Consider the following 26096-nt stretch of genomic DNA (forward strand, 5'->3'; position numbering starts at 1 on the left):
ACTCTGTACCTATTCCATTTTAAATTTACAAAGATAATTTTTTTTCTCTCTTTAATTAAAAGTTTCTTGTTTAAGAACCTGATTGGTTTTTTTTATTCTGGTGAGACCCCAGAGGCCTGGGGGGGATGGGGAGGGAAGAGACGGAGGGCGATGGGGAGGGCAGGGAGGGGGCCGGGAGGTAGATGGGGAGGGGATTGTTAGTGGGGGAAGGACCCGCCTCAGCTGGGCTAAGAGTAAGGGGCGGACCCCTCAAGCTCTGCCACCCTCCCCCCGCCTGGCCCGGGATTTACCCCGCGCTGCAGGGGGCGGTGTCCCCCCGCCCGGCTCTCTCAGGAGCCCGTGCCCGGATCCTCTCCCGCGAGTCCCGCGGCCCCGCACAGCGCGGGGCTGTCCATTCCCAGCAGCAGATTCCCCACGAAGCCGGGCTACCCTCACTCCAGACCCGGATACTCCCAGGCTGCGCCCCCCGCACCTACCAGCACCGGCCGCAGCGCCCCTACCCAGTAGGGAGCGGGGAGGGGCTGTCTCGGCTTCATGCGGAAAGTGCCGCGGCGGATGCGCAGGCTGCGCCCCTCCCCCGGCCGGAGCGGATGAAAACAAACAGCGGCGATGGCGGCGGCTGCGGCGAGGGGGAGCTCGGGGCCCTAGGAGACCAGGACACCCCCCAGCCCCGCGCGCGGACACTGGGGACCCCCGGGCCCGGACGGCGGGGCCCCAGGGCACTGAGACCCCAGAGCCTCGGGCGTGTGGAGCCCCGACTTCCCCTGGGCTCGGCTGGGCCCGAGAGCCGGGGACCCCTCGCCGGGCGGGTATCGGCCCACAGGCACCCGGCGCTGAAAGGCTGAGGGACCCCCTCTCCCACCGGGAGCTGGGACCAGGAGCTCCCCGGATTGAGCCCCTCCCCGGGCCGGGCCCTGAGCCTGGCTCTGCTCACGGGCAGTGAGAGCACCCGCGCTGAGGGGGCCCTGGGCACGGGCGCGCTGCAGTGAGATCGGGCCGAAGATTTCACGGGTCTGGCTGCGAGGAGACTTCTGGAGCCCCGTACCTAGAGCTGGACCTGAAGAGAGACTGGGACCAAACCCTGCCTGCTCGGAACATTCCACTGGCTGAGAACTGAGGAGATCCTAAAACTGAGCTACCACCTAGTCCCCTGGCCCAACGAGAAGACCAGTGAAGATCCCAGAGGTCTAGATGGGTTTGGCCATGTAGAGAGACTAGGCTCCGTCAGCCCCAGTCCCTCGGCATGAGACCCAGAGCAATCACCTCTGCCTCCTCCCTGCAGGTATGGTGCGAGTGGGGGAAAGTCCAAAAGGTAGAACCCGTGGCCCACACTCCCACTGCACCCAGTCTGTGTGGCATTTCTGACTGGGGTGTCTGTCCATTCTGAGCTTGGCATTCCATGTACTGCAGCAGGGATCATGGTGTGGGACCTGAGACTAACTCTTGGATGGGGATGGAGGGAGAACAAGATCTCCTTCAGCTCATGAAGATTTTGATTCAGAATTTTCTTTATTACATAGTGTTATAAGTGAGTCTTCACGTGTTGAAAATAATTTTACAGATACATCTTTATGTACTTACAGTTTAAAGTGATGAAAAGACTTCAGAACATAAAGATTTTAGGATAAAGTCCTAACTGATCTAAATCAATAGTCTAGCCTTGAGACAGCAACACTATAGTTGTGAGTTATGAGATAGCACTCCATTCTTAAATCTCTTTTCAGTTGCTTATTAACATGCTTAAAATGTGTGCCGTTTGGGGGAGAAACTTATGCTTGGTCACTCCAGAAGTGACGTTTTTGGTAAGTTTGTTAACTCAGTGGCAGCTAAAAAGATTTATGGACAGGTGGAGAAACTGTCAGATGCTTTTTGTTTACTTGAATGATTAACTCGCTAGAGTCTGAATGTCGACACTGCAGTCAAACAGCCCCTTAGTAGAGTGATCCTGAGTCAGGTGATATGGGCCAGCTGAGGAAGTTTAATTCAGTGTAGAGCAGGTGGGTTGGGCAAATTTTTTGGCCTTAGGGCTGTTTTGGGTTCTGTAAATTGTATGGAGGGCGGATTAGGGGAGGGGGTTGTGGCTGAGCTCCCACCTCCTATCTGCTCCCCCTCCTGAGACTCCTGCCCTATCCAACCCCCCCATTCCCTGACAGCCCCTCTGGGACCCATCCACACACCTCCGGTTCCTGTCTCCTGGCTGCCTCGAGACCGTCACTGACCCATCCAACCCCTCCTCTCATTCCTGATGGCTCCTCTGGGACCCCTGCCCCATCCAACCACCTCTCTTCCCTGTCCCATGACTGCCCCCAGATCCCTTTCCCCTGACTGCCCCCTGCCACTCCATCCAGCCCCCCCATCTTTTTCACTGCCCCCCAGGAGCCCTGCCCTCATTCAACGCCCTGTTTCCCCCATGACCACCACCCCAAACTCCCCTGCCCTCTGTCGAACAGCCCTGCTCCCTGCCCCCTTACCGCACTGCTTGGAGCACCGGTGGCTGGCAGCGCTACAGTCATGCCACCCGGCTGCAGCCGGACCTCACTGCTACCGCCACCTAGAGCATTGCGCCGGCGACAGCGAGCGAGCGAGCTGAGGCTGCAGGCAAGGGGGGACAGCAGGGGAGGGGCCAGGAGCTTGGGGTCCAGGCAGGACGGTCCCATGGGCTGTAGTTTGCCCACCCCTGGTGTAGACATATGCTCAGAGATCTGGGGGATCAACTTATTGGGGCATGTCTATATAACTATAATAGTTCAGGGCTTTTACGTGGGCTCCTTTTCTGCTGTGATAACCCTTCTTGCCTCTTCTGTATGCCTTTAAGATGTCAACTAGTCACATAGTGTAACAAACTTGAATAGTGATATTGCAAATGTAAATGCTGAAGAGCCAAACTGAGTTCCAGTTGTGGGGCAGTGCAGGCTAAGAGTGCAAGAGTTTGTAAAGAGGCCTACCTACCTTTTATTTCTTACCCATTCAGCTAGAGTAATTCTCATCATACACCAGGTTTTAAAACTCCTTTTCTGTTTACTTTTTTTATATGAGCCTCAATCATAAATGAGACTTCATTCTGCAAAATGTTACCCATGCAGTTCAACAGTGCTCCCTATGGTCACCTCTTCTACATTAACATGCAGCCTCCTTACACACAGACTACAGGTATCCACATGCAACCAGGTGGCTCAAATCAAAGTATAGCATGGTATGCTGGGACTTACTGTATAGTTTCTGTGGGAAGGCTGCTGCAGTCTGTTCTATCACAAACATTGGGTGCAGCAGTCAGGCTCTTCTCAGGTTGCCAGCATGGCTCTTGGTTGAACAGAGTTTAGGCAACTCTGACATATATATGAAAAAGTGTTTAATGCCAAACTATTGGGTAGGTCTTAATATTGTTTTAACTCTACCCATCTCATTAGTGCCCTCATTAGAAAGGGCATGGCTTTAGCTAGAGAAGCAGGGCGTGGAGCTTGTCCTTTGAACACCTGCTTTTGACATCCATTGTTTGGAGGCAAGGAGAAAAAGACTTGAATTACCACAACAGCATTAACGTGGATATTGGAAGGAGGGGCAGACAAGCCATTCACAGGTAAAAGCATATGGTATAAACACCAGTTGTATCATTGCTGCACATATTGGGTTAAAAGACAGTAAGGGCAGATATACACTTAAAATGCTGCATTGGTGCAGCTGGACCGATCCAGCGCTTAAGTGAAGATACTTCTATGCTGATGGCAGAGCTTCTCCTGTCAGTGTAGTTAATCCACCTCCGTGAGAAGCTCTGCCACCAACATATCGCTGTCTACACCGGGGGTTAGGTTGTATAACTACATCGCTCAGAGGTGTAGATTTTTCACAACCTTGAGCAATGTAGGTACACCGATATAGGTCTATAGTGTAGTCTTGGCCTAAGGTACTTGATTGGCAGAGGACTACTTGGCTTTGGGGGTTTGTAATCGAATCCGGAACCTTTCACTTCCAGGTCTCTGATTCAAGTGTGACTCAGGTCAGTAGTACCAAAAGGTACTACTGTCTGTTGGCTTAGTGAAGTTAATTGGTGGTCTCACTCCTAGCACAATAGCTGACCCAATTGCAAAACCTATCATAATAGGCACTTAAGTGGGAGGCCTTGTAGGCATTTGAATGAAAGGGGTTAAGAACTGAAAGGGCATGGTGGAGCCAGCCTTCCTTTCCACTTTTAGAGGGGTTCCCTTCAGGTCCGGTTAGGCACTTTGTTGGTAGCCAGTGTGAGGAAGTAAGGTAGCTTCTGTGACTAAACAGATGACTTCAGTCTCTTGCACTGTCTCTCTGGCACTTTTTACCAGCAGGGAAATTCATTTAAGAAATGGAACAGAGTTACTCATCTTTGTATAACAAAGCCTCAGCAGGCATGAGCTAATGATCAGGTGCTCCCATACATATATGGAGACATGCTAATCATCAAATGACATGCTTTAGACTTGCCAGGACCCATGTTCTGGAATCAGTGTTTCCCCTGAAGTTATAATCCGCGAACATGGAGCATTGTCCTATGCTCCTTGCTCCACTTTAGGTGCTGGTGACATCAACTGTTGCCAAGAGAACAGGATCCTGCACTCAGTACTTGGCAAGTAAGTAAAGAAGGAATGGCTTTTCAAGTGTTTTGTGAGTGACACACACACATTGCGACTAACTTGGAATCTTAATTAGGATTCTTTCTGTGAGGTTTTACTGCTTATTATTCAGGTAGATGAAAAGGGGCATCTGCTGGAGCAAGAGGCTATCGGGAATTTGATAGTATCCTTTTTGAAACTAATAACTGCAAAATAGTAAAAACAAGGAAGTGCTTTATTTACATGGTGTCCTAAAGGCATATGGCAGTTTTTATTACTAGAGCCCCTTACATCCCTCAGGCAGGATGAACTAAAAAGTAGCAGAAGTCAAGGGAGCTGATTTAGATAGACATAAATTATTGTTGTGTGGAACAGAATGAAAATGTGTGAAATCTACAACAGATCATTTCAGAAAATGTGAAATTGGATAGAAGCTAATTAAATTTAGCTAACAATCAGTGCCGGTGGGGTGGGGGGCTCTTTAATGCTGAAATATCTCTCTATTTAACCCAGTAATCCAAATATTTGCTGTGGGGCATAATCTAAGTGCAAGTTGCACAAATGAGTTTGTTTTAAAGAATTTGTCATTGGAAAAATAAAGTGAAGAGTTTGCAGGAAAGTTTAGAGCACAGTTGGACTTTATATCTGAAAATCTGAATATTTTAAGAGGCTCCAATTCAGCCAGCTCTGAGCCATGAATCCCTGGCCATGCAGGTCAGTGCAGCTGCTGATTCACTACTAAGAAAAATTCAGAGACCTGCTCTCTTCTTTCAGTTAATAGAGCACTGAAAAGAAGTTGAGTGACCAAACATGATCACACATTCATGGATAACATATCTGCATACCACATAGATGCTGTGTTGCTGGGATTTACAGCTTTGTTTACAGAAAGTTTTACCGGCTATATCATTCTAGTTATACTGGTATAAATCCTATGTGGACACTTATTCTGGTATAAGGGTCGATTTTTTTGTTTTTGTTTTTGTTTTCAGTTTAGCTTAAAGCACTTCCCAAGCTAAACCAAAAAAGACCCTCTTCTACTGGAATAAGTGTGTCTACACAGGCAGTATAATCATATCTGTTTAGGTTCTTTCTCAGTGTAGGCATGGCCTGACTCTCTATATAGTGGCTAGATTTTGGGATGATCACACAGTGAAGTGACCCACACACACTGTTACTATTGTTGGCAGCTGGGTTTAGCAGGTTCCATATATAACTGTCAGTTCTGTCCTTTCACACGTAACAATGACACTATACCTCAACCCAAACTGAGCAAAGGAATTGATCTCTACTTTGCTCTTAACCATCCTCAGAAGATGATATTTGAGACTGAGTCTCAGGTTAGGAAAACAAGAGAATAAACAGATTAACATTCAGTTTTCAAACACTCATGTAATATAGGGCAGATGGTAGTGATTCCTGTGTTAGGTTACCGAGCACTTTCTGTTACAAAGGATTATTGGCACGTTTTTCTAGAAGCTCATTGTTTCCAGTAGATCTTTGATATTTGGTAGGGAAAATTCCCTCTGGCTATCAAAGTGCCTTTATCCCATGAGATTCTATTCAGATTTGGCTGAGCTATAAAGTATTAAAAATTGCCATTTCCTTTCTCTCACTTTGTGTTCTTTAGGAGAATTTTGCATGTCAAAAATCACAACATGTTCTGAGGCCAGGGTCACACTGCTGTTGTAGCAGCAGCACACACTGCATCAGGAATGGTGCGCACATTCTAGCGTCAGAAGGTTCCCTCCCTCTCCAGTAGGGGTTCTTTATTATGAGAGCTATCAGACAGGGGTACTTCCCACCTCAGAAGTATTTCAGAAGAGCCTCTCATTTCACTCTGCCTTCAAAACCAATATGTCTACTTTCTGTTGGTTATTTATAAAGGTGCTTCTCATCTTGATAATCTGAGTGTCACCATCCTTGCTGAGCAAAGATTTCTTACTCAGAGCCAGTTTACACTGCTCTTTAATTGGCCAGAGAGTTCACTTTTGAGTTATGCTAAGCATTCCTGTTCCCTCCCCCAGGGGCTTTTTGTGGTGTTTCTGAAGCACTCCCAGTTCCTACCAGAACAAGAGAGCTCTGCAAATGGGGGCATGGCTTTGGTAATCATTGATTCCTATATCAATTTCATGTCTAGGAGCCAGAAAGGATTTGGCTCAGAAGCCAGGTTTCCTTTCACATCCTTCCTTGCACTACAGGGACTGGGTTCCACGCCCAGCCTGACTGGATCAGAAGGGATAGGGGAGTCTAGTTCTTCTGGTAGCGGAGTTAATGACTTCTGACAGGATAAATCACTTCTCTCTAGTTAAAGCTAACTGATTTACACCAGTTGTTTTCATATGAGATCATTAAGTATTATAAAAACAGTGCCAGGCTCGAGGGGCAGTATGAATACAAATAAGACCTTCCTTTTCCTCTCTGATCATTCAGTAGACAGTTCTCTTCCCTCTACGCTGCAGAGTAAGGTCTGTAGCTGTACTGCAGTAGGCATACCCATGCTAGCTTTAATCTCGTTCATGCGGGTAACAATGGCGGTGAAGATGTGGCATGGGCTTCGGCGTGGGCTAGTGCCTGATTACAAGACAGCTGGGGACCCTGGGTACATACTCAAGTTCCTAGCCCACACTAGGGTCCATGCCACAATGTCTTCAGTGCTAATATTCCCTGTTCTGGCTACTTTTAAGCTTACACAGGTATGCCTATCCACACTACAACTACAGCCTAAATTGCAAGGTAGGCTTGTATTAAATCAGTACTGACCTGCTGCCCCAACATGGGGCAGTGTAGTACTGTACTGCTGGAGTGGCCTCTTTTCAAATGGTGTTTGCAGAGCACTAACTAAAATACATGCTTACTGTCATTATTTAGTTGAGATGTAAGATGAAGATTCTGGCCACTTTTGATCATTAAGATCATACAGCACTTCCTGTGTGAGCAGGATGGTTATCCTCTGTGCCCTTTTCAAACTTTAATTTGTGTTGTGACATTCTAGTTTCAATCAGATAATGTTCTTCTGGTGCTAAATTTTTGTGCAGTGTTGCCGTGTGCTCTTAAACTGACCATGCTTCCTACCCCAGCAGTGGCTGCATTTCAGTGATTAGCAAGGTGGTCCATAAATAATATTTGTATGATAAGTTCTTTCTGGATAAGAGGAGCTTCAGAAATGCAAGTATATTTTACAGCAGTCATACTTTGCACTTTTTCAGAGTTCTAAGCCCAAAGCAGTTTTTAAACCTCTTCCTCTTTGGTGTGGCATTTGTACTTGGGAAACTTGGGACTTGTGGGGTTCTCGCTTCTACTTGGTAAAATATATCCTACAATTAGTAGCTAAACCTGCAGCCTAGAGAACATTACTAATAAAGCGATGGAAGCCATGTTCAGTGTCAGCCTAACCAAGGGGCTAGTAGTGTAGCTAGACTCCATTTTCTCCAGAGGCAGAGCTGCTATTACGTATTACGTATGACTTCAGTACCTGCTAATAATGGAGCTGAGACCTTCAGGATCCTAGTGCCAACAGGCCTGGTTTGTTATTTCAGTGCTACGAATTTCAACAGCTTAAGTGGCCTGTGATCTGAAATCCAGCCTATCAAAATTGATCACTCTCTATATAGGACCAGGAACGCTTTCTTCAGTAATCTGGCTGAAAAATCAAAAAGGGCTTGTAACTGTGCTAATTTTAACCCTCCTTTGCATTCCTTTTCTTCCTAAGAGCAGCAGAGAATCCTGTGGCACCTTATAGACTAACAGACGTTTTGGAGCGTGAGCTTTCGTGGGTGAATAGCCACTTAGTCAGACGCAGCTGCGTCTGACGAAGCGGTTATTCACCCACGAAAGCTCATGCTCCAAAACGTCTGTTAGTCTATAAGGTGCCACAGGATTCTCTGCTGCTTTTACAGATCCAGACTAACACGGCTACCCCTCTGATACTTTTCTTCCTAGTTCTCTTTGTATTGACCTCATCTGTTAATCACATGATTTTAACCCCCATAAGTCCGGTAAGTCAGACCTCTGGCAGGCAGTGGCCTCGATGCTTATGAGTTCTTATGTTGGTCTCTAATACCCTGTTGAAGGGGAACACTTTCCCCCAGTGCAGCTTGGTGGTTTAGTAGGGGTGTGGCAGGTTGAGTTCTTCCCAGGCATTCCCCTTTTCCACTGCTGCTCCATCCTGTGATGGTCTGGCCTCTCAAAGATTCAGCCCTCGAGCTGGGGTCAGTCTTTCAAGTCTACCCCTTTCAGAGTATATATAAAGATCCCAGTAACAGAGAGGCTTTCAGGATCAAGTGAGGGATTGAGGCCTTCCCTCTGAGTCAGGGTCTCATAGAAGGGTCTGGACTATCTTCAGGATCTTTCCCTAGCTAGGTTCCCCACCAAAGGATAGATTCCTGCAGTTGTCCCTCTCTAGGGGTTGGTAAGGGAGACCACCCCTACCACCAGCTTCCAATCCAAGACCCAAGTGTGGGGCAGCTAAATGCTGCACCCTGAAGTGCTATACAACTGTCTCCCTGGATCACTTCATACCTCCCCTCTCTTCCCACAGAGTAAAGATACAATTTCAGACCTTCAGAATATCCCATCCCCTCTTTGCAGGCTTGGTCAGGCCACCATAGCCAGGCTTCAGGCAGCAAGAGCACCTGTGGTGCTGCTTCCCAAGACCACAGAATGTGGATCAGCTCACTTCTACTATCTACTTGCAAGTGAGCTACTGTACTTCTTTTTTTAAGCTCCTCCTTCAGCCTGGGCAGACTTTGCAAGTGCAGTGGGGTGGGACCACCTGGGCCCCAAGCAGCTTCATAACCCCTTCCTTTGCAGTGTGGGGTTTATATACCCTATCATGTGGCCCAGAGTTTTGAAGCAGTTGCTCCAAATCCCAAGATCAGAGTAGAAGGGTGTGAATGTTTTATTTCCATGTTTGTTATATGTTTCAGATTTTCATGTGCGATGGACACCGATCTCAACTCCCAGGACAGGAAGGACCTGGACAAGTTCATCAAATTTTTTGCTCTGAAGGTAACCTGTGTTTCTTGTTATTGGGACATTAGTAGGAACCCTCTCCTCTGAATTCACCTTCATTTATACTGAAGTTAAACCACAACTCCCCATGGATAGAGTCATAGGCTTTTATATCTGTTAATAACCAAACTGAGAAGAACTGAAGGTAAATGTAGATAGAAGATTTCTGTTTCATACATTTATTTTCCAGAAAAGGGCTGTTTTTCAGCAAAATTGTCCTGCTGTAAAGCCCAATTGTGGGACGAGAATGCCCTTGTTAACTCTGTGCATCTTTCCCCTGTGAAATTTACTAGTTGTGACTTCATCAAGCAGCCTGGACAAGTTTAAGTCTTTGTTCACTTAAGTAGTATTTCCTGCTGAGTCCTGATCTTCTCTTTCTGTCCATCTAGGTTCTTATATAGTACTCAAAAAGTTTTTTGCTATTATAATTTTGTCACACGTTCACAGGTAACTAAAAATTGAAACCCCTAAGTAGTTCCCTGTCCTGTTTAGGTAGATATAGCACATCCATCACTGCAGTAAATGCATCAACCGATAGACCCAGGTTACCTCTTTATGTATCTCCGGCTCCAGGGTGAAGTTCCATAGTTTTTGGTAGAATTGATTCAAATGCTACGACCACTGATTATGAAATGGCTTCAGTGATTCCTTATTATTGTTACAGGGACATGGTCAACTTAAAAGCATGCTTCTGTCCAAAACACGTTTACCCGCTGCTGTTATAAGTAACGCCTTAGGTGACTATAGTGGAAGGAGATTAGAATTTAGGATCAGTGGGGTTTGCTAATCTCTGCTTAATCCTTTTCCAAAAGTGAGGCCATTTAACTGGTGTCTAGCTGCCCAGAATTGGCACGCAATGCAGGCTGAGGGCCCTAGAGTGCTTTAGAAATCAGCAATTTTTGGCTTTCTCTTTCAGACTGTACAAGTGATTGTCCAGGCCCGACTTGGAGAGAAAATCTGTACTCGATCGTCATCCTCTCCAACAGGCTCTGACTGGGTAAAGTCATGTTACTTATAGCAATCTCATATCTCTCTCATCTGCTTTATAATGCTGATGATATTGGGAACGCTTTCAAGTAAGATATAAAAGCAGTACTGTACAATGTGTTGATTTTATATCTGGGCATATACAGTGCCCCTCTGGCCTCTTCCCGGGCTGAGGAGAGGTTTGTGATTCTCACCAGTCACTTCTACCAGATGACCAAGACTCATGTCTAAGTTCTGAAGGAGGGTCTTTACCTTTTCATTCAGAAGTTTGAGGCCTTGATAAGAAGTGAGGTATTTAAGGGTAATGGGGGGGCTTCTGGATTCTCTATGGGTGCATACAAAAACTAAGTGAGGACAGAGGGCTGTGTTTTGCCTTAGTACCCAATGTACAAGAATCTAATTAGAGCCAAAACAAATGTTTATTAGTAAATAAAAAATGTAAGCCAATCTGGGATTTAGCTGTGTTGGACTGTGATTCACTTACTCAGCAGCTGGGTCTTACAAATCCTTTTGAAGGCGAAACACTCAGCAAGTGTTGATCAGTTACTTTGCCCCCAACACGCCCCACCTTGAAGCCACAGAATCCTTTCTAAGGCTTCATCAATGTTTGTATTTCATATACCTCTCTTCTCTTTCCCAACTGTCTAACCAAGCTCCTAACCTTCTAAATCAATGCAATTGACTTCACTACTAGTATGGCTTGACAATTACAAACTCCACTGATGTCGTTCATATCCATGAATGTTTCCTGGTATTGTATGCTAATTCCCATGATGGAGCATTGCCCAGTGTATCTGTATCGCTCTGACTATTTTGACTGTCTTGTCTGAAGGTCAACAAATGTTCTGGGTGTCTCCTCATTAAGGCCTGCACATTTAAATGCAGTGATGATATGATTCTGCTTAGCTGTACCACAGTGTATAGGGTAACATCAGTCAGAGGGGCATCAGCTGGTATATTGTGGATCTCATGCTGGGGAACTGGAAAAATTATCTTGTCCCCTATGTGGGCAACTCTCTTTTTTGGAACTAAGCAAAACATTGGCCAGTCATAACATGTTTGTGTCCCATATTGGAAGTGTCTGACCCATGTGGCGACACAATATTTACCTTCTCCAGCCTTTGCAACCTTCGCTTGATCTTGTCCCCATTGCCTCAGCTGTACTGTACAATTTCAGGTTTCTTCATCCAAGATGAACCCCCATGCCAGCAATGCAGTTCATCGCAATGATATAACCAAGTGCCATGCCTCTTGGAACAACATGAGGTATCTGGGAATTTCCAGTCTCCCCCACACATCCGTACCAATATCTGAGGACGTGACACATTCCTTTAAGATGTAACCTCTCATGGTTGGTTCCCACATACCTATGGACTGGACACTATACGCTCTCAATGCCTCGCTTAGTCCCGTGGCTGCTGGTACTGCTAGTACCATAGGAAGGATCCATGTTTCGTCGAGCTTGCATCTTTTCTCAGCATAATAGATTCTTGAGTAGCGCCTAACCCTGCACCCATATACTTGTTTTACTTTTGTCCATTGTTCCTTCATCTTATTTTTATGAACTAGCATCTCCTACCCCCACTGAATTTCCTTTAGTCCTCCCTGTAGCTCCTGTATTAGGAAGCTGCCATACTATGAACATTTGATACATTAAAATGGTTTGTAATTCTTCCATTTAATTGATTGCTACTTCCACTTCCCTAAACACCTATCCTGTTGTTCTAGCATCCTGAACATCCTTTAAATCCTCCCTAGATCCTCATTTCTGTTGTTTTTCACTTTAAAAGGTTTTGTAATTGAACTCTCATTTTCTTCCCACAATACTTGTGATATCCATATGATTCCATGCTGATGTTCCCAGCTCCTATTACTGTTTGTCTGTCTTCCCCCAGCTCCTTCATGTCTCATGCCACCAAATTTCCTCCAGTTCCACCCCATCCATTGACTGTCTGAAATTTTGCAGTGCTTTTGATATCATTCACATATCGAAGTGTATATATTTTGCATGACAGATCTCCTGTGGTAAAGTAAAATAGGTTAAATTCAATACTACAGGTATCATTTGGTACTATACATTACTATATGTAGTCTGATGGTCACAATTTATCACTAATCCATTGTCAGGTTCTGCTTCTATTTCTGTGGATGGTTCATCATCTTGCTTAAATTCTGGAGTATTTGTTACTTGTAACATACTTGTTACTCCAGTATGTTCAGGAGTGGTAACGTTACTTTGACCATCCTTAATCCCATTCAGAGAGAAGGTCTGGCATGTTAGACTCCCGGGCGGTAGTTCAATGAGCTGGTAAAGTAACTCTAATATTTCCTGTATGTGTTAACTGCATGCCATGAATTTTTAGATTAGGCATTACCATCCCATTTAAACAAACTGTCCCCACCTAGCTCACGTCCAGGTCCCTGCTCCTGAGAGTTGTTTGTGCAGCAGGATCCTCTACGCTGGCTGTTCTGCAATCTGTATCGGAACATTAGGCTTTTCTGGATGTTTACCCAGCAACCATAGGGCTAGGGCAGTGGTTCCCAAACTGGGATGTTCACGAAATGTTACAGGGGGTTCTCAGGAAGCATGGAGCCAGCAGCCTGGAGCTCTTGGGGACTTCCAAGCGCTAAGCAGATCAAAGCAAGCATATCTATCACACTGAGGAGATTTAAACTTCAAGACTCCTTTTACGAAATAAAAAGGGAGGTGGATATTTTTTGCTTCTTTTGAAAATTACATAGGCTGCTAGTGTTTTTAAATTGTTAAGAAGAACAAGTGTAAGCTTTGTTTGTTTGCCTGGACTGCTCAAGACCTGAATGCTTGTGTAGGAGGAACTCTGAGTTGGCTTCTTAAATACCTTCATCCTGTTTCACATCTGATACTCCTTGATGAAACACAGGAGCTAGAGGTGCCAGTACAGGGGGGCAACAAGGGTCACGTGCTGCCCCCATGTCAGTGCGCCACCCCATGGGTTCCTCCCCTTTTCCAGTAGTGCCCCGTAGGGCCCAGGGTGCATGAGGGCTTTGCCCCCGCACCCTTTTTTTCTGATAAGAGCCTTGTCATATAACAGGCTTAATCAAAAGTGATGCAAGCTACAAAAGTGAGATCTTGGAAGAGTGTTGCTGTTTTCATAATGTAATAAAAATACTATCATGATAAATAATAATTAATAGTGTGCAACAAGCATGTCATAAAAACAAATTTTATGTTTCCAAGATCAGTGCTTTTATAATTTATGCTGAGGTAAGGGAGAAAATCCATGGAATATTCATTTTTAGGAGGGGGTTCACGAGACTTGACGTTATTGTGAAAGAGGTTTGAGGGTTGTTAAAGTTTGGGAACTACTGGGCTAGGGTGACACCCCCCCTCCATACACTGTCGCCATCTTGTTCTGCTGTATCACAAATTCAGTGGACCCCAATGCAATGCACATTATACCTCCCATGGTGACCAACACTTGGGAGCGAAAACAAATATTCTCACTTCTCTCTTTTTACATCAGTAGATTCACTTCTGTCCTTTCCCCTGTACGGTTTCAGCTGCATAGCATGCAACGTACCATCAGTTTACCACCCCTTTCTAATCTTTTACCTGAAGTAGATACACTGATGCTCTATCCTTGTCCGTTACTTAGTAGCTGTCCTCCCAACTGGCTTTTGGAAAGGGCTTTTTATCTGAGATGTATTGCAGAAGTACCTGATCTCCCACTTCATACTCTTTGCCAGAAGTTTGGCCATAAAAATAACTTTTAATTTTTCACTGGGCTTCCTCTAAATGAAGCAGCTCACATTTTATTTTTATATTTCAGTTTTGAATACATTTTTCACAGGTGAGACTTTTTTTTGGCCTGGCCTCTGTTAACTGCTGTATTTTAGCAATATTCTATTTTACTGTTGCTTTGATTTCTTTATTCTTTTCTGAGTCTTAGATATCTGTACCTCTGCTGCTACACTTAAACTGTCCTGACAGACTGTTAGCTGCTGTGGTGTTCATTTTTTTTCTTAGCATGTACGAAGTATTTCCCTCCACACACTTTTTAAAAAAATCAATATTCTCTTTAACACTTAAGCCTGGTCTACACTACCCGTTTATATCGATTTTAGCAGCGTTAAACCGATTTAATGCTGCACCCGTCCACACAACGAGGCCCTTTATATCGCTATAAAGGGCTCTTTAAACCGGTTTCTGTACTTCTCCCTGATGAGAGAAGTAGCGCTGAAATCGGTATTACCATATCAGATTAGGGGTAGTGTGGCCGCAAATCGATGGTATTGGCCTCCGGGCGGTATCCCACAGTGCACCATTGTGACCGCTCTGGACAGCAATCTGAACTTGGATGCACTGGTCAGGTAGACAGGAAAAGGCCCCGCAAACTTTTGAATTTCATTTCCTGTTTGCCCAGCCGTGGAGCTCTGATCAGCACGGGTGCGATGCAGTCCCAAATCCAAAAAGAGCTCCAGCATGGACCGCAAGGGAGATACTGGATCTGATCATTGTATGGGGAGAGAAATCTGTTCTATCAGAGCTCTGTTCAGAAGACGAAATGCAAAGCATTTGAAAAAAAATCTCCAACAGAGGCCACAGCAGGGACTCAGCATAGTGCTGCGTGACAAGCGTAACGGAAAGCCAAAGAATCAAATGGACGCTGATGGAGGGAGGGAGGTACTGAAAGACTCAGTTATCCCACAGTCCCGCAGTCTCCGAAAAGCATTTGCATTATGGCTGAGCTCCAAATGCCTGTAGGGTCAAACACATTGTCCGAGGTGGTTCAGGTATAGCTCGTCAATTACTCCCCTCCCACCCCAGTGAAAGAAAAGGGAAAAAATCGTTTCTTGACTTTTTTTTATGTGTCACCTATGTCTACTGCAGCTGCTGGTAGACCTCCTGCGGCACTGAACAGCAGCACCCTCTCCCCTTCCCTCCCTGATGGCAGACAGTCATATGACTTCTATCCATCGTCATCATCCGCCTGTGAGTGCTCCTGGCTGGCTTCAGGTGAGGTCAGCCGGGGGCACCTGGGTAAAAATAGGAATGACTCCTGGTCATTCCCAGTAGATGGTACAGAATGGCTGGTAACTGTTCTTCCTCATAGCAACTGGCGGCTGAGCTCCATCAGCCCCATCCTTTCATGTCCAAAGAAAAGATTCTGTACTGCCTGACTATCATAGCAGTGGGATGCTGGGTTTCTCTCTCCCGTACCATTTAATGTCCTGCTGGACTATCATAGCACCTGGAGGCTGCCTCCCCCTCGTTTTATCTCAGTAACAAGTCAGTGTTTCTTATTCTGCATTCTTTATTACTTCATCACACAATGGGAGGGACACTGCCACGGTAGCCAGGAAGTTTGGGAGGAGGGAAGCAACAGATGGAGTTGTTGCAGGGGCACTCCTAGAATGGCATGCAGCTCTCATTTCTGCGGGATCTGACATGGAGCGGCTGTGCTCTCTAGTACACTGGGTCTCTAGCACACTTGCCCCATATTCTAGGCAGGACTGACTCTATTTTTAGATACAACATAAAGGAGGGAATGACCCAGGGGTCGTTCCCATTTTTGTGTTTGCGCCCCAGCCGACCTCAGCCAGGAGCACCCATGAGAGCAGCAGACGATACAGAACGACAGATAACTGTCATCTCATCGCCAATTTTCAATGTTCATGCCAGCGGTACAGAACAACTGATAACTGTCTCTGCTATCTTGCCAAAGGCAAACGAATGCTGCTGTGTAGCGCTGCAGTACTGCTCTGTCAGCAGCATCCAGTACACATACAGTGACAGTGCAAAAGGCAAAATGGGCTCCATGGTTGCCATGCTATGGCAATCTGCCAGACCAATCCCAGGGAAAGGCTGTGCAAATGATTGTCTGCCGTTGCTTTCACGGAGGAAGGAATGAGTGACGACGCTTACCCAGAATCACCCGCAATGCTATTTTTGCACCATAATGCATTGGGATCTCAACCCAGAATTCCAGTGGGCGGGGGAGACTGCGGGAACTATGGGATAGCTACGGGATAGCTACCCACAGTGCAATGCTCCAGAGATCGACACTAGCCTCGGACCATGGACGCACACCACCGAATTAATGTGCTTAGTGTGGCCATGTGCACTCGACTTACAAAACCGGTTTATGTAAAATCAGAATAATCCCGTAGTGTATATGTACCCGTAGACGTCTAACATTTGCATTACCCCCCAATTATTTAGTCCCTTCCTAGCTCTGTGGTGTTCTTGGAGTTGTGCAAAACTCCTTTTAACTTCACATTGCTTTTCCTTAAATCACTCAACTTCAGTTTTTCATTGTGAAGTAGGACATTTCCCAATGCCTCATTAACGACTAAATTCTGGGATTGTAAAATTTTTACCTTTTTGTCCAGAGTGAAATGTTTTCTGCCAATGTATTCAGCAGCTTTAAGTTTCTGTCTCTGTCTTTTGTACTCATATTTTAGTTTAGCACATTTTGTAGGTCTGACTGCAGTTTCCTAAGAATCATGGGCCACAAACATGTGAGCTACCATGACATCTAAGGGTTTAGTAATCCAGCAAGTGGCTTCTTGTCCTGTTGCTCCAGTCATGGTAATACTCTATTGTGTTCCATACCCCGCCTGAATTCTAGATGTTAGAGACAGATTCTCCACTATCAAGCAAAGTATGTTTATGGATGTCTCCTATAACTGTTAATACATTAGGGCATTCCCGCTCATCCAAGGTAAAGTGGGTAAGGATCCTGGATGAGTGCGAGGAGGCTCAGTAGCCCTATTAGGGGTTGGACAAAGCAGTTCCAGCCAGCAGACCGCTCCCTGTTCCCTAAGACACCTCTTGAAGCCTCCACATCTCCTCCTTCAGTTCCTCATTGCACCTCTCTTCCTCATAACGGAGAATCCATGGGTGCTCACAACCACCTCCTTTCCCTCTGCCACACATTCTACAGTACCCATGGGGTTTCTGTTCTAACTTTGGACTTGGGTTTCTGGCCCCTTTCAATCCTGTATGCTTTAGCCTCATGGACTGGGTCTTTATTTTTACCCCCCAGGATGTGGTGAAAAGCACATTCTACTTTTTCACCCTGAACATTAGTTCAACCCCTCTCAAACACCATTTTAACTGCCCCTCTAACCTCTGGAAGTAGCCCATCTACAACAAGTTGGGGGTAGTCTCAATCATAACAAAATGGATTATTCGTGACCAGAGAATCAGACCAGAATAAAACTCAGATAAGCTCTGCACACAGGAACTGCCACTGTATCTGGCCTCTATAGCCCTGTCGAATACACAGCCAAACCCCAGAGCCAACTCCCTTTTGCAAAATTCTCTCCCATCCCCTATAGTCAGATCACAAAATTCAACCTGCTCTCTAGTTTTCAGAAGACACTTCAATACTTCCTCTATACCAGTGCTTCTGGAGCAAGGGCCTATTTCTTTCAGTATGGCTGATATCTCCTCTGATGAAAGGTTTTTAACCCTCATATCCGTTCGGAGATCACCTTGATTGATTGTTTTGGACTGTGGACATGATTATAGGCTCCATAGGAACAGGCACCGTAAGGGCACCTTAGAGTCCAGACTGCTCAAGGAAGGAAAAAGTGGATTATAAGGAGGTGGAGCCTCCTTAGACAATACAACACTGTGCACATTAATGCTTCCTCCTTCCAAAAGTTTCATTGTCTGATTAAAAGCACCTGTCAGTTCTGTATTCCCCAATTGCACTGCATCTAGCTGTGGTTGAAGAACACCATTCTGCTCCTTAAGAGACTCACATTCCTGAGTGTTCTCAGTCAAAGTTCGTAGCTCTGTGACCTTGTCTATTAGTTCTTGTGTTTCACCCTTCTGCATTTCTTTAACTTGAGTTTTATATTTTTCTGAATTCCAGTTTCAGTGATTCATTTTGTTTCACAAAAGCTCTGGCGATCGCTATCTCACCCTGAACTGTGCCTTTTTACCTTTTTCTCAGCAACCTTTTTGTTGCTGAAAAGGTTGCTTTCAAGCGCATTAGCCCCCACTTCAAGCAGATTCTGACCTGCGAGGATATCCATCTCCTTAAGGGGACCCCCACCATGTCTTGTCTACATATCTCTCCAGCAACTCCACTGTCCCTTAAAAACACCTTAAACCCCTCAGTATCTTTAGGTCACAGTCCCTGGAATATTGTCTGTTAGCCCAGTCTACAAACTGACTACCTCACCAGAATGTCGGAACGAGATTCACTTACTCAGCAGATGGGTATAACAAATCTTTATTAAGGCAAAACATTCAGCGCATGCTGATCAGTTACTTACAAATGGGAAGCTCATCTGGACAATCTCATCACAGTCGCCTCCAGCACCGACCAGTACAGGTTCAACCTTCCTGTATTACACACACTTAAGATAACAAAAAAGTTATACATTTCTTATGCATACATATTAGTCTTTCATTTCCATGTTAACTCTCCTCCCCTGTCAGTACAGGTTTAGTGTTGGTTCAAATGAGTCTTTTCTAGCTTTAGTTACTTTATATTTTTGTTTTCTCACAGACATGATTACTCTGCAATTTCTTACACATGTACAGTTCTACTTACGCTTACTTATGTTAAATGTTATCAGACTAGACTCTCAAAATCCACAGAAGACTTCTGTCAGGCTTAAATATGTATTCACCCCCAATAGTCTGTTCTGTAACTGTTGCAGTGGTCACCTCTTTAATCTGTTGTGTAGCAGGTTGCTCTAACTTGCTGTGCCACTGGACAGGTTTTCTAAAGGAATCTGAAAAATAAAATAAGTTCTTTCATTCTGCAGTTCAACTTGGCAATCAAAGATATACCAGAGGTAACTCATGAAGCAAAGAAAGCCCTGGCAGGACAGCTACCTGCTGTTGGACGGTCAATGTGTGTGGAGATCTCTCTTAAAACATCTGAGGTAAGAACCCAGCCAAGATACATCACCATTTGCTGACTTGCCCCTTAAATTACCTGCCTAAACTCTTATTCTCTTGCCCAAGGCCATGTAAAAATCTCTCTAGTCCTGCAGTGTGCTAGTATGCCACTGAAGATTAACATATTTTACAATGAAAGGGAAATCTAACTGCAAATTGGTGAGGCCCAACATTTAGGATTGGGAGAGCTGCAAAATCAGCTTATTAGCTCACCTTGGGAGCTAACCCATTCTGATGTAAGCATGTCCTGAATACAGCCTTCATTCTCCTTTTTATGAGGCTCCCTTGTCCCATAGTGAGACATCTTTGGGTCCTGCCCTTGTTAGCACATGCATGTAATGAGGAAATAATGATCATCTATTTACAAAGAATCTAAGAGAATGTATTTTTCCTGACTCTTGAACAGTGATTCTAAACCTGTTTACTATTGTGGGCCACATCCAATACTAACTGTATGGCCCTGAGCATGTCACATGGACCGCAGTTCTGTGCTGATTGGGCTGCAGGTTGAGAACTACTGCCTTAGAGCTACATTGCTGTAACTGATTTTTAATGAGATGTGAAATAGCTTATTTATTTTAAATGAGCTATGTTCCTGATCCTTTCTCTGATGCAGGGAGATTCCATGGAGCTGGAAATCTGGTGTCTAGAAATGAATGAAAAGTAAGTGTGTGTTCCTTGGTTTTGTTTTGATTTTGTCTTTTTAATCAAATGAGCAAGTTTTTCCTGGCTGGCTGAATGATTGAGCACACAGGGGATCTGACCTGCAACTGAAAAAGCTATGGGAAAGAGCTCAACAGCATTCCAAGACATTGCCAAGGGCAGATCAGAAGGTGTTCCCGACAGGTTCATATGAGGGACATTTAACCAGCAGTTGGAGCTGACAAGCTCTGCTGCAGTGTCCTGTGTTGTCTGGCATGCACCCTGACGTGCATCACAGTGAGCAGCAACCTGGTGGGAATGGAGAGACCATGGAGAATGAGAAAAAAGACAAAATATTCTCTTCTCAAGTGCAGTGAGATTTGTAGTAAGCCCTTCAGGATCCCAGTATTATGTACCTGACACAGATTCTCAAGATCCGCGTGTAAAGAAATTTGGAGGCAAAGTTGGCATTCAGTCCTGCTTTTGTACTTTTCATCAGTTAAGTTAAAGGAAAACACTGTCATCTGCTTTTTCATAGCTTTTGCGTTTTGTATTATGAAGCTATACCTATCTCATAGAACTGTAAGGGACCCTGAAAGGTCATCGAGTCCAGCCCCCTGCCTTCACTAGCAGGACCAAGCACTGATTTTGCCCCAGATCCCTAAGTGGCCCCCTCAAGGACTGAACTCACAACCCTGAGTTTAGCAGGCCAATGCTCAAACCACTGAGCTATCCCTCCCCCAAAATTGACTTCCTGAAAGTCACATAGGACGTTCAGGGCAGAGTGGGAACAGAACCCACATATCCTAAATCCCAGTCCAGGGCATTAACTGCAAGACCATCCCTAACCGAAGGATGTTTCTCCCAGCTTCTCCAAAACTGAGAAGTAACAAAGGAATGTAAGATTTGCCTGACCATATTAGATCATTGGTCTTTCAGGTAAAACAAACCACTCCTGATGCTTCAGAGCCAAGTCCCTCCCCCATGCACAATACGCCTCTCCTGCTGTTTACTGTATGTCAGAGAAGAGGATTAGAAATTAATTCTACTTTGGTTCCTTGTGGCAATCAGTGTGTGCCCTCAAGCATGAGATTCAATTACCCAGGAACTACGAACGTTAATCATGCTAAAGTTACCCCTCTCTAGTACAAGGCCCTATGCCTTCTGTAGCAGTGAGTTCTACAGAATCACTATTTACTGTTTGTCTTGAACTGGAACAGGAGTCTTGGCCTGCTAGCCCAGATACAGATTACCATTCTGATGCTTTATTTCAGGTCTGTCTGTTACTCTAAAGCAAGTATTAGATTACTGGCCCAACCCCCTTTTTGATGTAAATTTGTATTGCTTGGCTGGAAACACTGGACTAACTGCTTCTATGTGCTCTCTAGGTGTGACAAAGAAATCAAAGTTTCCTACACCGTGTACAACAGGCTCTCTCTGCTGCTGAAGTCCTTGCTTGCTATAACCAGGGTGACTCCAGCCTACAGACTTTCAAGGAAACAGGGCCATGAATATGTAATACTGTACAGGTAATGTAGACTGATATTCTGTGTCTGAACTGAAACAGCAGGAGACTTTTAGGCCCACAAAATACAACTACTCAGTTGGAATTTGGCCAGAAAACCGAAGCCAACATCTGAAACCCATGCAAAAATTGCCAAAAGATAGATAATGATCCCTAATGATCAGGACTTCAGTGTTATATCTGATTTGTAGGACAGCAGCTGCAGCTCGCCAACCCACCCTGGGATGCTGGAGAACAGATTTAAAATTGTTTGGAAAAGTGTGTGTAATTGTATACGTGACTTATGCACACACTAATTGTAAATGCAGTTGAACAGTTAGTTGCATAACTGGTCATTTTGGCAAAAACAATTATCCAAGTCTTATATAGAATCACAATAAATGCATGCGCAAATTAGACACTCAAGTACGTTTATACAGAACACAGTTTAAAAAGCTAGTTCTGGAAGAGGTCACTTCTTCAATCCTCTGTGCCACTTCCTAGGATTTTCCTGTAGGTCTCTCACCCAAATACTGATCAGGCTCAGCCCTCCTTAGCTTGTGAGATCTGATGGGCTCACAGCTTAAGGTAGGATGCTTGCTGGCCTAATCCCATTCTTTTTGACCTCAGGAAGTGGTTGTATAGAGCATTGGGGTGTGAATTGAAGCTACTGCAAAGTCACAGGTTTATCATCATGACTGGCACAGAAGTTGTGAGGTTTAACAAAATTCCCATCTTTTCTCTGTTCTTGCCCATGTTGCTTGTTTCTTTAATGTGCAGGTAAGAGAGTGTAACAGGGTTCACTCACTGCTGAGGGTGCCTCCTTGTGGCTGGGTCTGGGGATAAACTCTAGTCTGGTCTAGTGCCCCCTTCTGCCACCTGCTCACCCTGTGGTCCTTTTCACTTTCCAGCACTTGAGGTGCTCTCTTCTCTCTTCATGACTCACCCCTCTGGCCAGGTCACTATATAGTTTTTCCCTTCTGGTGTATCAGCATCTTGCTGGACCAACTGTCCAGATGCCACCTTCACCAGTGCTGTGTCACTTCCTAGTGGCTGATAGGGGAACTTGGGCCTGCCTGCTAGTCTAGGTTTCAGCCCAAGGACCCTATAATCAAGGTAGCCAAGTTCTACGCCAGGGATAAGCAACCTATGGCACGGGTGCTGAAGGTGGCACGCAAGCTGATTTTCAGTGGACTCACACTGCCCAGGTCCTGGCCACCGGTCCAGAGGGCTCTGCATTTTAATTTAATTTTAAATGAAGCTTCTTAAACACTTTAAAAACCTTATTTACTTTACATACAACAATAGTTTAGTTATATATTATAGAAAGAGACCTTCTAAAAACGTTAAAATGTATTCTTGGCACGCAAAACCTTAAATTAGAATTAATAAATGAAGACACGGCACACCACTTCTGAAAGGTTGCTGGACACAGTCTCAGCCCTGATTGCTCATTTCCTGAGCTTCTTCCTACTCTGCCTTCCACAGTCTTTCTTGCCTACAACATCTGTAGGTAAATCCCTTCCATCAGGGACAGGATGGGATCCCAGGGCTTTTTCTCCCCCCATAGGTTTCCTCCTACCCAATTCTCTGTGCCCAGAGAGCAACTGAAGACTCTCTCCCAGCAACCCCTTCTTTGTCTTTTTTTTGGCATAGCAGCTTCATCCTACAAGGCTATGACCACCACTTTCTCCATTCATTTTATGAAAAAACTTTCTTTCCATAGACTTTTGCCCAGAATCCCATAGAACATGATGAACAGTTTCTTTGGTTTTGTGCATATTATTCAGCCCATCTTTGTCTTTTTAATCAGATTATCTTATTATTTAATGCACAATGACCTGCTAACACTAAAAATTACTTCTTCATGTTGTGATAAATGTGGTATATAGTATTATCTTCAATTTTTTGAGCATATGTCATAAAACCTTTGTCCCTTTGTTTCCTTGACCCATAGTTTTTGCCATTCCTTTGCAAGCTTCTTCACAATCATGCTTTTTAAATTCTCCTCTACTTAAGGGTATCTTAATATCCATCTTTGTCAGCCATCTCATTTCCAGGTATTCTGATGTGCATCAGAATCCATGCTATTGTTACACAGACATCTGCTTGCGTTGTTTCCATAGTTAGGAACATTATTTCACTTGTCATTTTCTACTTTCCAAAGTCCCTGTTCTGATTGTCATAATGCCTGACAAGGAATCAGATAAAATTGCAGCTGTAGCTGGTCACGCATCTACTACCCAACTCAGTGCCAACATTATGCCCATTAGTTCAGCTGTTAGAATGGTCCCATAATTTGATGGCATTTTAGATTTGTGGAGTCCAAGACTAGGCATACAGAAGGCTGTTTCCACTCTACCCATGCTGTCATCGTTAGATCTCTCTGCATAGACTTGGCAAAGCTGGCCTCAATTTTTATAAATAAATTCAGAAATTTGATTAGTCATAATGTGTGGAGTCTTTTCTTCTCTTAGTTTGTTTTTTTTTTTACATACAGTTCCAAATCCACAAATGGGGAATAACTGCAGCTGTAATTTGATTTCCCATGATTAAAATTTTTTTAGTTCTCTCAATTTTTCTGTTTTGCATATCTCCTTTACCCATTTTTACCCTGATAGTGTGGGGAAATCTGTGGCAATCCATATAACTTTGTCTACTTAGCTCCCGGCAATCCTCATACTTCTGTTTTCATGATTCCCTTTTACTTTTGCTCAGAAGGTTAGATCTAATAGTTTCATCCTTCAATTTATAGGTCCTTCTTAAGAGGCTAGTTGTGGCACACACACTGAGGTAATCATTGCACCACATGCCAATCGCAGAGCTTGGGCCGGGAGCAGTTCCAGGTGTCTAAAAGTTGTTTTTGAGTCTGAACCAAAAGCTTGGCATCTGTTGTCTAAAACTGGTCTTAATAATGCTCCACTATACATGATCAATACCTTCTTATCCACACCCCATTTATTTCCAGCTATGCTTTTAAGTAAGTTCATCCTACTTGTACATTTCCGTATGATGATATCTATATGATCTTTCCAAGTTAACTTTTTATCAAGCACAATTCTTAGGAACAAACTTTTGATCTGAATTTTTTCACCATAAAGAAATAAGTCCCAGTCTTCCTTAATTTTCTTCCAGGTAGACACATTTCCTTAGTTCTTGCATGTGAGAATTTAAATCTCCAATAATTTCCACACTTGGAAATTCTCTGGAGTGCCTCATTTTTCTTTTACATGGCTGCTTCAAGTCTTTTATGCTTTGTTCATATAGCACAGTCGTCGGTGAAAATACTCACCCCCGTCTGCACACTTTCCAGGAGGTCGCTTATCATAATGGAAGACAAAGGCTAATAATACTCCTGTGGAGTTCCATTTGTAAGCTTGTAGGTTTTGGTTAAAGCTGTTCCCACTTTCACTTGTGTAGTTCTGTCCCTTAAAGAGTCCTTTATCCACCAATATATCCTCTTTTGTTAATTCTCATTTTGGTTATTTTTATATAGGACCCCTTCCCTTCATAGCATATCTTATGCTTTTTCGATGTCCAGGAAGACTTATCAGTCTTCTTAGTCCTTATGCTTTTTTGTACCTCCAGTTCTAGTCTCACTATATGATCAACTGTACATCTTCCTTTGCTGAAACCACTTTGTCTCTCAGTTATAATATCATTTTCTCCAAGTATTCCACAAGCCTTAAATTTATCATTTTTCCATGATTTTTTGCCACACATGGTATTAGGGCAGTAGGCCAATAAGCATCAGGTTTTGTATGAACCGTGCCTGGTTTTTTAACTGGTATTACCAATATTTGTTTCCATGTTATTGGCCCCAGTCCTTTGTCTCATATATTATTATATAACCACAATAAAATCTTTAAACTCCCTTCTGACCAGTGCTGAAGCATTTCATTACGTATATTATTTTTACCTGTAGCTGCACTTTTCCTTTTTCTAATGGCTGCAACAAGCTCCTGCATCTTAAAAAATTGTTTGTTTAACACATCATTAGTATATTCTCTCCAGCCATTCAATTGGTCACTGTTTTTCCTCAGTAAATCTTTCTTCTCACAAAACTTGTTGCTTTGATTCATATCACTACTGACCTTTTGGAAGTCTTTTGCTAAAATGTCTGCCTTTCCTAAATTGGAGACCTCAATTTCATTGTTTACAATAAGACCAGGTATACATTTATTTTTACTTCAAATTCTATGCATTCAATTTGCTTATAGTATCAGAGGGGTAGCCGTGTTAGTCTGGATCTGTAGAAGCAGCAGAGAATCCTGTGGCACCTTATAGACTAAGGCCAGGTCTACACTGCGACTTTAAATCGGTTTAATGGCCGATATACCGATTTAACGCTGTACCCGTTCACACGACGTCGTCATTAATATCGAGTTAAACGGCTCCTTAAATCGATTTCGGAACTCCTCCCAGACGAGAGGAGTAGCGCTAAATTCGATAGTGATAACTCGGA

At 44.3% G+C, this 26096-nt stretch overlaps 2 protein-coding genes and 1 long non-coding RNA gene across 13 annotated transcripts in view; 1 reads left to right on the forward strand and 2 right to left on the reverse strand.

Annotated features, from left to right (window-relative positions):
- The window catches only part of HARBI1 (harbinger transposase derived 1), a 5768-nt gene extending 5214 nt beyond the window's left edge, over positions 1–554 (reverse strand). Inside the window, exon 1 of one of the 3 annotated variants that reach the window (XM_032775079.2) lies at positions 477–554. Coding sequence is in view for 1 of the 3 variants with exons in the window: in XM_032775078.2 (XP_032630969.1) it covers positions 477–536 (60 nt within the window). In the remaining 2 variants the exon portion in view is untranslated. Of the gene's footprint in view, positions 1–290; positions 344–476 lie in introns of those variants that run through there. The other 2 variants (XM_032775078.2, XM_032775080.2) reach the window with 2 other exon arrangements.
- Positions 555–597: 43 nt separating this feature from the next.
- Positions 598–26096, forward strand: part of ATG13 (autophagy related 13) — a 52461-nt gene continuing 26962 nt past the window's right edge. For 2 of the 9 annotated variants that reach the window (XM_032775071.2, XM_032775075.2), the window contains exons 1-6: positions 635–1282; positions 9509–9590; positions 10510–10590; positions 19350–19469; positions 20102–20148; positions 21516–21656. In XM_032775071.2, coding sequence (XP_032630962.1) covers positions 9522–9590; positions 10510–10590; positions 19350–19469; positions 20102–20148; positions 21516–21656 — 458 coding nt within the window. In that variant the 5' untranslated portion in view covers positions 635–1282; positions 9509–9521. Of the gene's footprint in view, positions 1283–4540; positions 4599–9508; positions 9591–10509; positions 10591–12797; positions 13288–19349; positions 19470–20101; positions 20149–21515; positions 21657–26096 lie in introns of those variants that run through there. The other 7 variants (XM_032775073.2, XM_032775077.2, XM_075065288.1 and 4 more) reach the window with 7 other exon arrangements.
- Positions 18793–21509, reverse strand: LOC116821704 (uncharacterized). Its single transcript, XR_004372988.2, has 2 exons — positions 20354–21509; positions 18793–19316 (listed from the first exon to the last, which is right to left on the reverse strand). It is a non-coding gene; the product is annotated as an uncharacterized LOC116821704 (long non-coding RNA).

This window comes from Chelonoidis abingdonii, chromosome 4 (genome assembly GCF_003597395.2).
Source record: "Chelonoidis abingdonii isolate Lonesome George chromosome 4, CheloAbing_2.0, whole genome shotgun sequence".
Lineage (NCBI taxonomy): Eukaryota > Metazoa > Chordata > Testudines > Testudinidae > Chelonoidis > Chelonoidis abingdonii.